Source organism: Brachycentrus maculatus, unplaced genomic scaffold (assembly GCF_059751285.1).
Source record: "Brachycentrus maculatus isolate JH-2025_06_01 unplaced genomic scaffold, ASM5975128v1 h1tg000097l, whole genome shotgun sequence".
Classification (NCBI taxonomy): Eukaryota; Metazoa; Arthropoda; class Insecta; order Trichoptera; family Brachycentridae; genus Brachycentrus; species Brachycentrus maculatus.
The window spans coordinates 619,912-633,276 of record NW_028280851.1 but is presented as its reverse complement, the minus strand read 5'-3'; the positions used below and the strand labels follow the sequence as shown (position 1 = coordinate 633,276).

At 34.5% G+C, this 13,365-nt stretch overlaps 1 protein-coding gene across 12 annotated transcripts in view; it reads right to left on the bottom strand.

Moving 5' to 3' along the window:
- by (focal adhesion protein tensin) overlaps positions 1–13,365 on the bottom strand; it is a 352,917-nt gene that overhangs the window by 43,749 nt on the left and 295,803 nt on the right. For 11 of the 12 annotated variants that reach the window (XM_088258488.1, XM_088258483.1, XM_088258484.1 and 8 more), the window contains 4 exons: positions 11,691–11,834; positions 10,737–10,888; positions 10,119–10,349; positions 8,399–8,650 (listed from right to left, as the gene is read on the bottom strand). In XM_088258488.1, coding sequence (XP_088114614.1) covers positions 8,399–8,650; positions 10,119–10,349; positions 10,737–10,888; positions 11,691–11,834 — 779 coding nt within the window. The remainder of the gene's footprint in view (positions 1–8,398; positions 8,651–10,118; positions 10,350–10,736; positions 10,889–11,690; positions 11,835–13,365) is intronic. The other variant, XM_088258487.1, reaches the window with a different exon arrangement.

Here is a 13,365-nt window from a genome sequence, read left to right as displayed (position 1 = left end):
ATATCAGAAGGCAGTGTATTCGCCAAAATTTGTCTAGAAAGCTCTGTTTGAATTGGGTAGTTTGAAAAAATGCGTCGAGGATTCAGAACTATTTACAACTATTTCAGCACAAAATTTTTTTTTTCATGTGATTCATGACAATGCATGAAACAAAGATCCATCACTATACTTATGCTTCAATTCACTATGAGCCAAATCGGTAGTAAGCTGACAAACCGGTGAAAGTAACAAATGTTTTAGGTATATCAAATTGATGTGAAACCTCTATCGTTCCTCTTTATGTGAAAGAAGATGGAAGTCCGAGCATTCCAGTGCGTACGACCTGGCATTTAGCTTGTTTAAACGATCACTTTACAGACTTCCATATTTTTTCATATAAAGAAGATACCTCTAATATTAACATCTCATCCGTAGGGTGAATAATCCAGTGTCTGATATAATAAAAATAACAAATATATTTAACAAAGTTTTGTAAGAATATCTGCCAACAAAGTAAAATATTCATTATCGTACGAAACAGTTAAAAAATTCATTATTCAAACCCTTATCCGCACCCCTATGGTGCATAGGGCACTGAATCATATAAACGCAGAGTTATCTTGATTGTTAACACGTGAAGAAAAGGTGATCAGCCCTCCGCTTTCGGTACCAGTCCAAGGTAATATCGAATAAATATAAGAGTGAAAAAATCACTTATATTTATCTGACCCCCCCTGGGAATCGAACCCGGGACCTCCAATACGGTAGCCGAGCGTGCTGACCATTACACTACTGAGGCAGACAATTTAAAAATTTCATTTACGTACTCCTATTTTTAAAAAAAGATACTTAAAGTATGAAGAACTTTTAGCGAACATATTTTTGTTCTAAAGATCCACTGTATTTTCTCAACACATTTATATACGTTCCCAGAAATTCGACTTGTAAACAATCTTTATGAGTGGAATTTTCCGATATAAAACGAACTGTGGTTTGAAACTATGTTTTTCAGTATAGTTAGACGTATTCGGTGATCGTATCCTGTTTAAATCACCACAAGGGAAAGAAAAAAATCTAGTTTCATTCGTCCTTAGGTACCAATTAAGTTACATTTGATCATACACTTTCAAATTTTCATTTTGATATAATCATATTTCTTAAAACGTTCTCGACAATATCACTTTTGTTGTTATTTTAACGTATCGATAAAATCAAACGAATACGAATACACCGAGATGTATCTAGGATTAAGATAACATCGAGTGGAGAAGAACTTTTTAATGACGGTGTTAGTAAATCCATCTTAATTTGGCAGTCTGTCAATGTAACCAAGTGAGAAATATGACACGACTAAGATGGGGAGCCAAGTCTCTCATTCAATTAAGAATCTGATACGAAACACTTCGCCACCGTGAAACAAGAAAAGGGGAGAAGAAGAAAATAAATATATTAAAAAAGATTTTTTTTTACTAATAAGTTATTTGAATACTGTTAAAGCTTACCCAAGAGAGATGTTCAGCACACAGAAAAATCTTGTCGCAATATTTTTGGCAGATAATTAATTTGGTTCAAAGTTCGTCAAACTATTTATTTAGTATGCGAGAAAAATTGTAGGTGTAAGTTGTTTTATAGTTTGAAGCCAAAAGTTTTAGTGTTTTTTTTAAATTATATACACAATCAAAACACCGCTGCCAATAGTCTGGTAATACAAGAGATTAAAACGAAGATTGTCACTTAATCGTTCAACTAAACACCGCACTAAATAGGTTCGTACTTGGTTAACGAATTTAGTTTCTTACATCAACGTTAACAGTCTAATCTTTCGGTTCGCGAAGCAGAGCCAAACATTTTTGGAAAAGTTTGGCGCGGAGCACTTCGCCGCCGTTCGGTCGGGCGCCCACTGGTTCAACAATAGCCCGATGGGCGGCGGCGGCTCACTTTGGGCGGGCTGCGGAGGGCGGGGGCCGAGAGGGACCCTAAAATAGCACCCCTCAGGTGGAGACAACAGGCCGAACGTTCCGCAGAATGAATGGGCAGACACCTGGATTCCTACCACACTGGTCAATGGGTGTAAAACTAATAGAAACATCGAGATGCGTCAGACAGAAGCTGATGCTGTCAAATCAATTTATTGTTTTCCATATGTCATGTCAACAAACAGATGTATCACAAAATATACTTTTGAAAGCTGTTCACGGTCTTGTGATATTATTTCACTGCCAATCCGCTATCTAGGTAGCTAATTAAACGGAACGGAAAATATTATTAAAATAAATATTACATAATAAAAAATTGTTTTCTGGAAGACTATTATTTTGCCTATGTTCAAATTAGTTTTCAAACTAATTTTCAATGAAAAGAACACATTTAAAACAATTCAATAAACACTAAAGCTTTCAAAGGTTAAGCGATAAAGCTTTAAAAATATGCTTTAATACGAATTATTTAACTTATAAATTCAAAACCTTTAGGCGTTTGTCCACTACACGGAATTACACGGAATGTTACCGTCCGGCACGTCCGTTAGCGTTTTAAAACGACGATTGGCTTGGATTGGCATGTGCTTTTGTCCATATTTTTTCGGATCGATGCTCTTGATCGATTCGATCACGCTTAACTGTCGTAGTCGCTTTCATTTTTCAAAAACGGACTGCCGGACGGTAAAATTCCGGGTAGTGGACAATCGCCCTTTTTCTTCCTTCGAGCAAAATTCATTTCCTTTTTTCTCTATGGACTGTAATTTACTAATTATGTTAAAATCTGCGAGTATATGTATTATAGTCTTGAAAGTGAGATATGACACAGAGGAAGGTAACGATAGACCTAATATAGTCGCAGTGACACAAGGGATACAAGATCCCGTTACTTCTTATGAAAATTGAAAATAAATATATGTATATGTATGTATGTATCATAATTAATTAATTTATAAAAAGGCGGTTATCTTCGAAACCGGTAGACATTATAATTAAGTTGTAATAAAATATTTAAAGTGATTTTAAAACAAAGTTACATTTGAATTATAAAATGGAAAATCACAAAGTTAGTGCTTCATATATAAATTATATTATAATTTTGTTTATAGAACATATCGTAGTCATACAAGAGAAAGTGACCAAGTGCATTGTTTAACAAAAACGTAATCATTGACTATTTGATATCTTACTAGCTTAGTATTATCCTGAAAAAATCCCAAAGGATTTTAAACTTGGAAGTATAATATATTGACTAGTGAAAAATGAGTAACTGCATTGGTGTTTATTTTCTTGCCAAGCAATAGTGACTTAAATGGCCCACCTGAACATTTTATGTTTTGGTAGTTGGTCACTTTCTCCTGTACGACGACGATATAAAGAATAAGATGTAGACAGTAAATAAAAACATGTGAAGCGCCCTCGAGACTGACTAACTAACCATCACGCTGCTTCCCGCAGGGCAGGAGTAGGCAGAGAGAGTAGGACGCCACACCAATATGTCTCCAAAATCTAGCCAAATATTACAATATTATTTTTAGTGTTGCTTTGATGATAGTGTCATTGTATATTGATTTTTTTTCCATTCCTGACCAGAAATGACGTTCGTTCCATACAAGCATTTAACCTTAGTAAAAAAATATGGGAAACAGTGATAATTAGAGAAATACGCGTTTGGTTGTTAATTTTTTTTTAAATACACGCTTTTTTGTCATCTTTTAGCGACGAAATGAGCATTTTTAGAGTTTTGATATTTAAGTGAAGGTAATCAGTGGTATTTTCTCATAAACCAATAAATACACTGTATACTACCACCACCTTTATCAAAAAAGTCTGGGCACGCCACTGCTGACCAAATGATGAAAAAATATAATTTATTTTCTCAATACAATGAACATTGACACCTATCACTCAACACACACGAAAAGTGACAGCTCGACATCTGACATCGAATGATGGGTTAATAAGTATGTATTTTATTATGTTATTAATTCGTTCCACATGTCCAAACTATCTAAACACTCCTTTCTCAAAACTAAACTAACATCCGCGCCACTTCCCCTCAGAGGTAGGCAGAGAGAATCTCTGTCTTTGCAAACAATCTTCTCCTCTTCCATGTTCATACATCTCCTCATAAAACCCGCCGATTGTTCCGACTCCTGACCCACTTTCAAGTATTTGAAATACGTGATCATGCCAAATATTAATTATATAAAATAGCTTTTCAAATCGAAATAATAATTCTTTTTTACTAATTTAATTACTATTTTCTTTCACATATTAATTGGACATAAAATTAATTTTACCGTTAAAGAGAAAAATTACGTTTGGTATTGGATTTTATAATCGAACGCGTAGGTACCTTTTTAGAAAATGTAAAAATTTAAGCAAGTAAATTACAATCTACCTACTTCCATGGAGTTCAGGAAGCGGGAAAATCTTTGAAGATATTTTAAGATTGTGTGTTTACCGCTTTAAAACTCAACACAGTAAAAATAACTTAAAAGAACATGCATTTAAGATAACATATGGAACTTTCTAGACAAACATTATATATTTCTATGCATGTTATTAAATAATAACTGTTAATTGATTCAAATGTTATTTAAAACGTTATTTAATGATGTGTCTGTATTTTGAATACATATTATGATACTGCTTTTAAGAATTTAAATGAAAGAAACGTTTTTTGTAATACGATTGAAAAAACAAAATAAAATTCACAACATTTTGAGTGTGGCCAAATCCTTGTTACAAATCTTGGTATCTTCACTTTTATATTTACATTTTTGACATCTCAACATAGACAAATAAAAAAAACACAGTGGACCCTCTTATAAAGAGCAAAATTCGTTTTCGTCAGAATCTTACTCGTTAAGCGAAACATTTTTTGTTTTGACTAGCTCGAAAGTCCCTGTTCACAAGTTAATGTCGTAAAAAAGTCTTGCCCTCTCTTTGTAACTCGTTATGCGAAATCGCTCACTCATTTCAAGAACGTCATTAATAATAAAACTTGATTTTTCAGGAGAACCTTTTAAAGTTTAAAAATATAACTCAATGTATTAAAAATAAATACCAAACCACTTATTGAACTTTTTACTGTGCAACAGATCTTTTTAGGTAAAACCTGGAGGTTTTTTCTCCATTAGAAATTTTTTTAGTGTATTTAAAAAATATTAAATAATGCCTTTTCTTCAAAATGCAAAAACAACATTTTCTGCCCTGTAGCGGGTAAACATTAAGTTAAAAATATGCCTCTTTTGCTGGGATATAGTACATTTTCTGGGCATTCCGAAAACACGCACAACTGAAAGAAAATTGTCAATTTTTGATTTATGACGTTCTTTAAGGAGTGAGCGAAATGTCGCTCGTTAAGGTAGCAACTTTTTCACATTTCTTTTCGCTCGTTATACGAATTAATCCTTATGAGAGGTTCCACTGTATTTATAATCTGGGTATTTACAAGGTTTCTGACCTGTCGTAGGCAGGTGAAAATATATATGTAGAAAATGTAGGTTTTTGATAACAGGAGTCTATTTTAAAGGGAAAATATAAAATTTAAATACTCTAGGTTGGGTGATCCATAAAAATGAGCCGTTTATAAATAATGGAACCAGACAATTTTGTAACACCGCGAACTAATTAGGTTACGAAACAGCCGGCCAGTGATAAGGTGACCATGACGAATACTGTTTTAAAATAACTTTTAAAAATATGAAAAATACAAAAAAGTGGGATCAGTATCCTTGTTCACAAAACTGGGTTTCTCCACTTATTTTTACGTTTTTGACATCTCAGTATAGATGAATAAAAATATAGTATTTACAATATTTGAGTGTGTCCAAATACTTGTTCACAAAATCTGGATTATCTCCAATAACATGAGTTATTTTCATATTATTTTTTGACATCTCATCAAAGATGAAGAAGAATATGGAAGTCTGGGCATGGAAGTCTGGAAGTCAGCCCCGTAAACGCCCAGACTTCCATATTATTCTTCATCTTTGATGAGATGTCAAAAAATAGTATAAAAATATGGTAGTCTGGGTATTTACAGGGCTACCATCCTGTCATAGGCTGGTAGTAACCAGTCCTGTAAATATTATATATGTAAATACTATAACATAAATGTCCTTAAAACCAGTCCGGTAATAAGCCTTGTAAATACCCATATTCAGTCCATATTCTTCTTCATCTATGTTGAGATGTCAAAAACGATCTATTTTAGATCTACCCACCTTCATTATACATTTACAAATAGCTTTTATAATTATTTAATAAATGTTTTACTTATTAAACACCGCTATTTCTTAAAATCTACTATGACACGTGTTTAGATGCATTCCGCATCATTTTAGATAGATTTACCACAAAGTGACTGCCGAATCAATTGATGAAACTTTTATAATTAGTTTATTTTTATATTACAACTTTATTGCGTAATAATCGGAGCTTTTTTGACCAAAAGAGGCATGTATTTGGTTTTGTTTGATGTGTTTATGAATTTAGGATCTTTTAATTACGTGTACATTTCGATAAGGTGTGTTAATAGTGATTGGTTGGCTTTGCTGATAGGTGCTTTCTCACTGCGAAGCCTAAAATGAGTATTTGACTAATTGTGATGAATTTCTTGGTCACCCAGCTAGTGATTAACACTCCAAGACATTTATTTTCAGTTCTATGGTTCTGAGGCGCCGTCGCCTGGTCAGGGGAAAGCGGAAGCGGTGTGCAGAGGACACATATAAATATAAATATCACCGGACGTCCCCTCGACCCCCCTCCGACCAGATCATCGCACGAGCTCCTAGTTTCTAGCTTCTAGTCTAGTAGGATACTCGTAAATCTGGTTTTAACCCTTCCCTTGCGGTGCTAAAAAAGTACACAAAAAAGTATATCGATCAGGTATACCAAATACTTGAAAGCGGTCAGGTTAGGAGTCGAAACAATCAAAGGGTATGTATGAGGAGATGCATGAACGTGGAAGAGGCGAAGAATGTTTGCAAAGACAGAGTGGTGTGGCGTTCTATCATCTCTGCCCCGTGGGAAAGCGGCGTGATGGTTAGTTAGTTAGTTATGAAAATGTGGCTTAAAAACGGGAAAATGTGAATATTCTTAAATGTCGCTTTTATTGACCATAGATTTTTTGAAGTTGAAATGTAACAATTTTGTATTGTTAGCTCTGGTAATTAGCTGAAAACGAGAAAAAAAAATACATTGCAAGTAGCCGCAATGGCTGGTGTAGCGACACGACCGCCGCGTAAGACGATCTGCGCACTACTGGCGCAGTAAACACGTTACGACATGCGCACATAATGACATGAGAAACGTTTGTGTATTGGTGATTTTATCCCCGATTTTTTTCACAAATTATTTTTTTTTCGTTGCTGCAAATGAATAACTTTATATGATAATACTTTGATTAAAGAAAACACGTCGTTTTTTACCACTTGCGTTTTATTATAGACTACATGTTTCAGAAGTTAAACTTCCATCATTCAGGTCTGTATAATAAACATGAAACATATAGTCTATAATAAAACTCAAGTGGTAAAAAACGAAGTGTTTTCTTTAATCATTGTAACATGTCTTACCACAAAGTTAATGCCGAAACAATAAATGATAATACTTTCATGTAATACATGATTATATTATGGATGAATACAAAAATTGTTAGCCCGTTTCTATAATATTTTATATTGATATTCTCATTTGAAAAGTTGAGTTGTAATAAATACATATCACCGGTAGGGGAAGGTTAAAGAAGCAACAAACGCAATATATTTAGAACGAATACTAGGATAGGCCCAATCCGTTTAGATAAATTCACTAATTTCTGTCTCTGAACTTGATTAATTACACTGAAAAATAGAAAAGAGATTAGAGACAAATGTCGCGTAAAGAAAATATATCTTTCTTGTTTTTCCAACTTTGTTTTGAAAAAAAGCTTGGCTATCAATTTTAAGTTTATATATTGATATATCAAGTAGTCAAATGTGGAAGCGAATGGATATTTATAATTTCATTTATTATTTATTATTAAACATCTTAAAAGTAGGTTCAAAACATGAAGATCAAATATATAAATTGTGGATAAAATGTGGCTATTTAGGGTTATCTTAAATCAGAGGTTCTCAAACTTTTTTGGCAACAAAACCCTTTTGAAACACTAAATACTTTAAGGACCCCTAAAATAATCAAAACCTGTTTTTAGGTTCATTATTCAATTATAATCATTTAAAGTATATCATCGAAAGTAGGCATATTACACACTACTGAATTCAATAACTTCTCCTTTCTTCCGACCATTATTCATACCCAATGGTGTAAATAATGGTTTCTCGGTCAAGATAATGCTGCATTATCATTTTGGTGTAGCGCCATATGCACTATTGTAGATAAAGCCGAAATACGAGCAATTAACAAAGAGACATAGAAAGAAAAATTACCTGCAGTATCCTCCTCATCTTCCGAATGCAAGTTGTGGTTCCCATTCTTAGTGTTGTTGTTGTTGTTTACTACCGACACGTGGTTGTTGTTGATGTGGTTGTTGTTAGCAGTCTGCGGCAGGTGTTGTAGGCTGTCCCAGCGGGACAGGACATCGTCAGCGGGACGCACCCTGACCGCCGGAGTGGGTGCTGGGGCCGGCCGGCCTCCAGCTATCTGGACTTCCACGGAGCCATCCACAGGGAAATCATCATCTGAGAATAAAGGGACGGTTGAAATAGTGAACGCTTTCACGTTAAAAAGAGGAAATTAATTAAATCACAGGCACAAAAGAAACTACTTTCTCTTGACTACTTTTATAATACATACACATTGAGGATGGATAATCGACAACTATTATACGAGTATAAGCATAGATGATAGATAGTCGATAACTATTACATAAGCTTAGAGGATGGATAGTCGACTAGTATTATACAAGCGTAAAGGGTGAATAGTCGACTACTATTTCATAAGCATAGAGGATGGATACTTGACTCCATTACATTAAATATTGAGGATGGATAGTCGACGACCATTACATAAGCTTAGAGGATGGATGGTCGACTACTGTTACATAAGCTTAGAGGATGGAATCTCAACTACTATTATATAAGCATTGAGGATGTATAGTCGACTACTGTTACATAAGCATAGAGGATGGATAGTTGACTACTGTTACATAAGCTTAGAAAATGGATAGTTGACTACTATTTCATAAGCTTAGAGGATGGAACGTCGACTACTATTACATAAGCATAGAGGATAAAAAGTCGACTACTATTACATAAGAATAGGGGATGGATAGTCGACTACTATCACATAAGCATAGGGGATGGATAGTCGGCTACTATTACATAAGCATAGAGAATGCATGAGAAAACTAAACGGCGGAACTGCCAAGAAAAACCGGAATGAGTTGGGCAGCTTTTGCCAAACTAGACACATACTAGAAAATAAAGAGATTTCGACTCATATGAAAAGGATCATGTATGCTGCCAGTGACAACATATGCATTAGAGACTATGGCTAAAGAAATGTAGAAAAGCTCAGATGCTCACAACGATCCATGCTTGATATAAGCCTAAGAGACAGAATAAGAAATGAGGAAATTAGGCGCGAAACGAGAATGGCGAATATCATGGAACGCGTACCATGACTTATGTGACAATGGATAGGACAAGGCCCCATAAGATGGACCCCAAAAATTGAAGATAGAGACCTTAGGAGAATAAGAGACACTTTGGAATACATACGAATTAAAAAAAAAAAAAAATGGCTGCGAGTAGCAACCGACCGATAGGAATGGAAGGATATGGAAGAGGCAGTGGAAGACAGAAGGCCGAAGAAGAATAAGAATAAGAAGGATGGATACTAAATGGCTGGCCAAATTACAGCAATAAGCACAAACATCACACAAAATAGTATCCCAAAAAAGCTATCGACACCCATAAGTTTGAATCTTAGACACAAAAGTTGTTGAGCCCAATTTGAGATGATGTAAAGTAAGATTATGTGAGGTCAGGTTGTAGGTGCTGTCGAAATATAATGATATATAACAAAATATAATGCTGTCTAATAAACTATTTCTCTATGCATCATCTGGGTGTACATAGGTGTTAAAGATAAAATGTTTGCCTGTCCTTGTATGACAAGTATATCAAAGGACTACATAATAATTACCATTACAAGCATAGTCGAGGTGCTGTTTGGTGAAGACCAGCGTGTAGTCGGTGACGGCGCAGGTGTGGAACTGCACCGAGAAGATGAGTCCTCGCGTGTGGTGTGGTGCGGCAGGCGGAGGGGGGCGCCGGTAGCAGCGCAATAGTACGTCTCCCCTAACTGCCACTCCTCCGGGACCAGACCCAAGGGCTGCTGTGAACTGGCGGGCCCCGGCTCCCAAAGAATAAACATCTGCAAAGAAACACGTGGTGGGTTAAAAAATAATGTCAAATTTACCATCAGAATTATTACCTATGATAATATAAAAGTATGGAAATACAAAAACTAACAGTGAACAATAGAGCCAATCCAATAAGTAACGCTTGGAATTTTCAGACTTCTATCTCGGCTGTTCAAACATAAAACACAGTAAGGGACATTTTTTTACTACGTTTTTTTTTGCATTTTTGGACTAAGTAGAATTTACTTAGTTCAAAAATGCAAAAAAAACATACTACAGAAAAATGTCCCTTACTGTGTTTTGAGTTTGGACAGCCGATCTGCTTTTGTATAAATGATAGATGTTTCATCTCAAGTTGACACATGTATGAAATCATAAAGATTGTTAAATACACTTACTTGATGTGTAAATCGGGACCATTCCTTCATAGAGCTTCAGGAACACGTGTGATAATGGTGGAGCTCCAACAACTGTGATGTGAGTCAGCCATAGTGGAGAAGCGTTAACTCTGATACCACCAGCCAACAGGCCAGAAAAGTATTCCACGTACCTGATAAACAAATTAATAATTGAATTTTATGAAACAAAACCACAGTAAACACATAAACCATAGATTACTGACACAAGCATGCCTTTTAATGATTTATCTTCATAACTAAATATAGAAATTATAAGTATCAAGTATTTTTTTTAAAAGCACCACACATCTCTTTAGTCTAGGAGTTTGTGAATAACGGAACTTAAATAATTCATTCAGACTCACAGATTGAGTGACCGGATTTCAATTTTGAGAGAATTTAGATCACGAATGCTGAACTGTTCAGATACGCAGAACTGCTGTGACGACCGAATCTTTTGTTTATTCAGTCTTCAGTTCACTAATTTACCGATGCATTCATACAGAATTTGTCACCTTTCTATTTGACTAATTAAACTGATACCGACAAAATAACTGAAAAGATCCATTCAATTGATCTGGTCTTGACAGCTTGATCACTGAGGTGACAAAAATCCACCGACGTAGATCTTCGGAATTACTGGATCTTCTTCTCTCATCTGTTTTTTCATCTTTAATATATACAGACAATTTACTATCATTATACTAAATTGATTTTGGCCATGGTACTCAGGGCTGAATACTCTTACTCTTACAAGCTTCAGCAAGTTATACACTTCTGATATGTATAAGTCGTTGAGACAATGTCGAATATATTGACTTTATAGGTACTTGGGTTACCTACCTAATTAGATGTTAGTCATGAACATATTGATAAAATTCATGAATAATCAGGTTGATATTTTGAATAGTCAAGTTTTCATAAGGGTAAAATAAGAATAAATGAATGACTTACCTTCTATCTGAGGGGTTTAGTGTAGGTGATCCATCGAGGAATCTCCTCATGGCACATCTATCCAGATCATGTTCTTGTTTCCCACAGATGGAACTGTACTGAAGGTATGCAGACACAGCTACTGCCAAGCGTTCTCGACTTCCACTAAAACAATATGAATATATTTATTGTAAAAATCATATTATACAATATTAAGTATGGTAAAGTAATTGACTACAGTAAAGAAAAAAACGAAGAACTTTAAGGGTGAAGACTGACCAGAGCATTTCGTTGTAACGTAACATGTTACGATGCGAGCATTCAGGCAGTCAGTACAGCGAGCCGAGCGCTCCATCCATAGTTTCGGATGCTCGCTGATGCTCGCCGCGAGCGATGTTACGACGTTATGTTACGACGAAATGCTCCGGTCAGTCTCTACATTAAGAATTTTCTTAATACTTTAAATCCATTCTGTTGTATTGACAAATTCTGCCTTACAGACTCTAATGGGCATAACAGTATGTAATATGTATAAGGGAGAATCACGAAAAGAATTCTACAGATGAGAATAAAGCAATGATTTTACAAATATTTTTTCGGCTTTGCATTGTAATATATTGGCAGATTGCAAAAACCCAAAAAAATTAAATATCATCACTATACATTTGTCTTTTGATCCCAGATAAATATTTCAAACAAAAACCAGCTTTTACTGCCATCTATGTTTGAAACTTGACAACACTTGTAAATCAAGTAAAAATTTAAACGTTTTGACCGAATATTGTAGATTATTTTACAAGAATCTTGCAATTTATTTTGTCGTCCACATTTAAATAATAATAAGGTTTGGTATGAAAAAAGTTTCGTGAATTTATAACACGTTGAATTGAAAAAAAATATAACTAAACAATAAATTTATGAGCGATAGACCGATTTTATTTATATCACCATTGTAGAGATGGCGCTAGCATAAAGTGTGTCGCCAATGTATATAAAAATGATAAGTTTGACAGTTGCGATAAAAACCATCGGACGTATTACTGACACCTTTAATTAATATCAATGTATGTATGGTTAAATCGCATTGTAGTCATGTTGTTAGTGTTTTGGACTCTGTAACAGAGGCTCTATGTTCGACGTCCAATGCCGCAATTTCTATTTTCTTACAAAAGCTGCTTGGCCCTACCTCAAAATAGTATTGAATTAAAAAAAAAAAAGATGTATCATATGATTGATCAATGTAATGGTATGATAAACGTTGAAAAATAAAGAAATAATAATTTTATAATAGCCTTATATACATGTATGGAAAGTTTTCCTTTTCACATATAATATTTGATATGTATCTTACATATACATATACACGCGCAAATAAAAGAAAACACGTTAAGTGGATTATCTTCGCCTTGGCATTAAAGTGGTTATCAGTGTTGATTTTGTTTGTTCACCTGTTTGTTGTTTACTCAGTTAATTAAATGATTTTAATTGATATTAAGATTTTAATTTCAATATGGACCTTCGAATTTAAAATGCTAATAAAAAGTTCATAGTGATTTATTTTATTTTGGTAACAGATTCAAATATTTTAGATGGTCGGTTTGTTTAGGAATGCACATAATATTAGGACGTCTGAAGAATCATGACGCATTCTGGCAAGAGTAAGCGCTAGTCCTTTTTTAAGCACTAAAGCTATTTG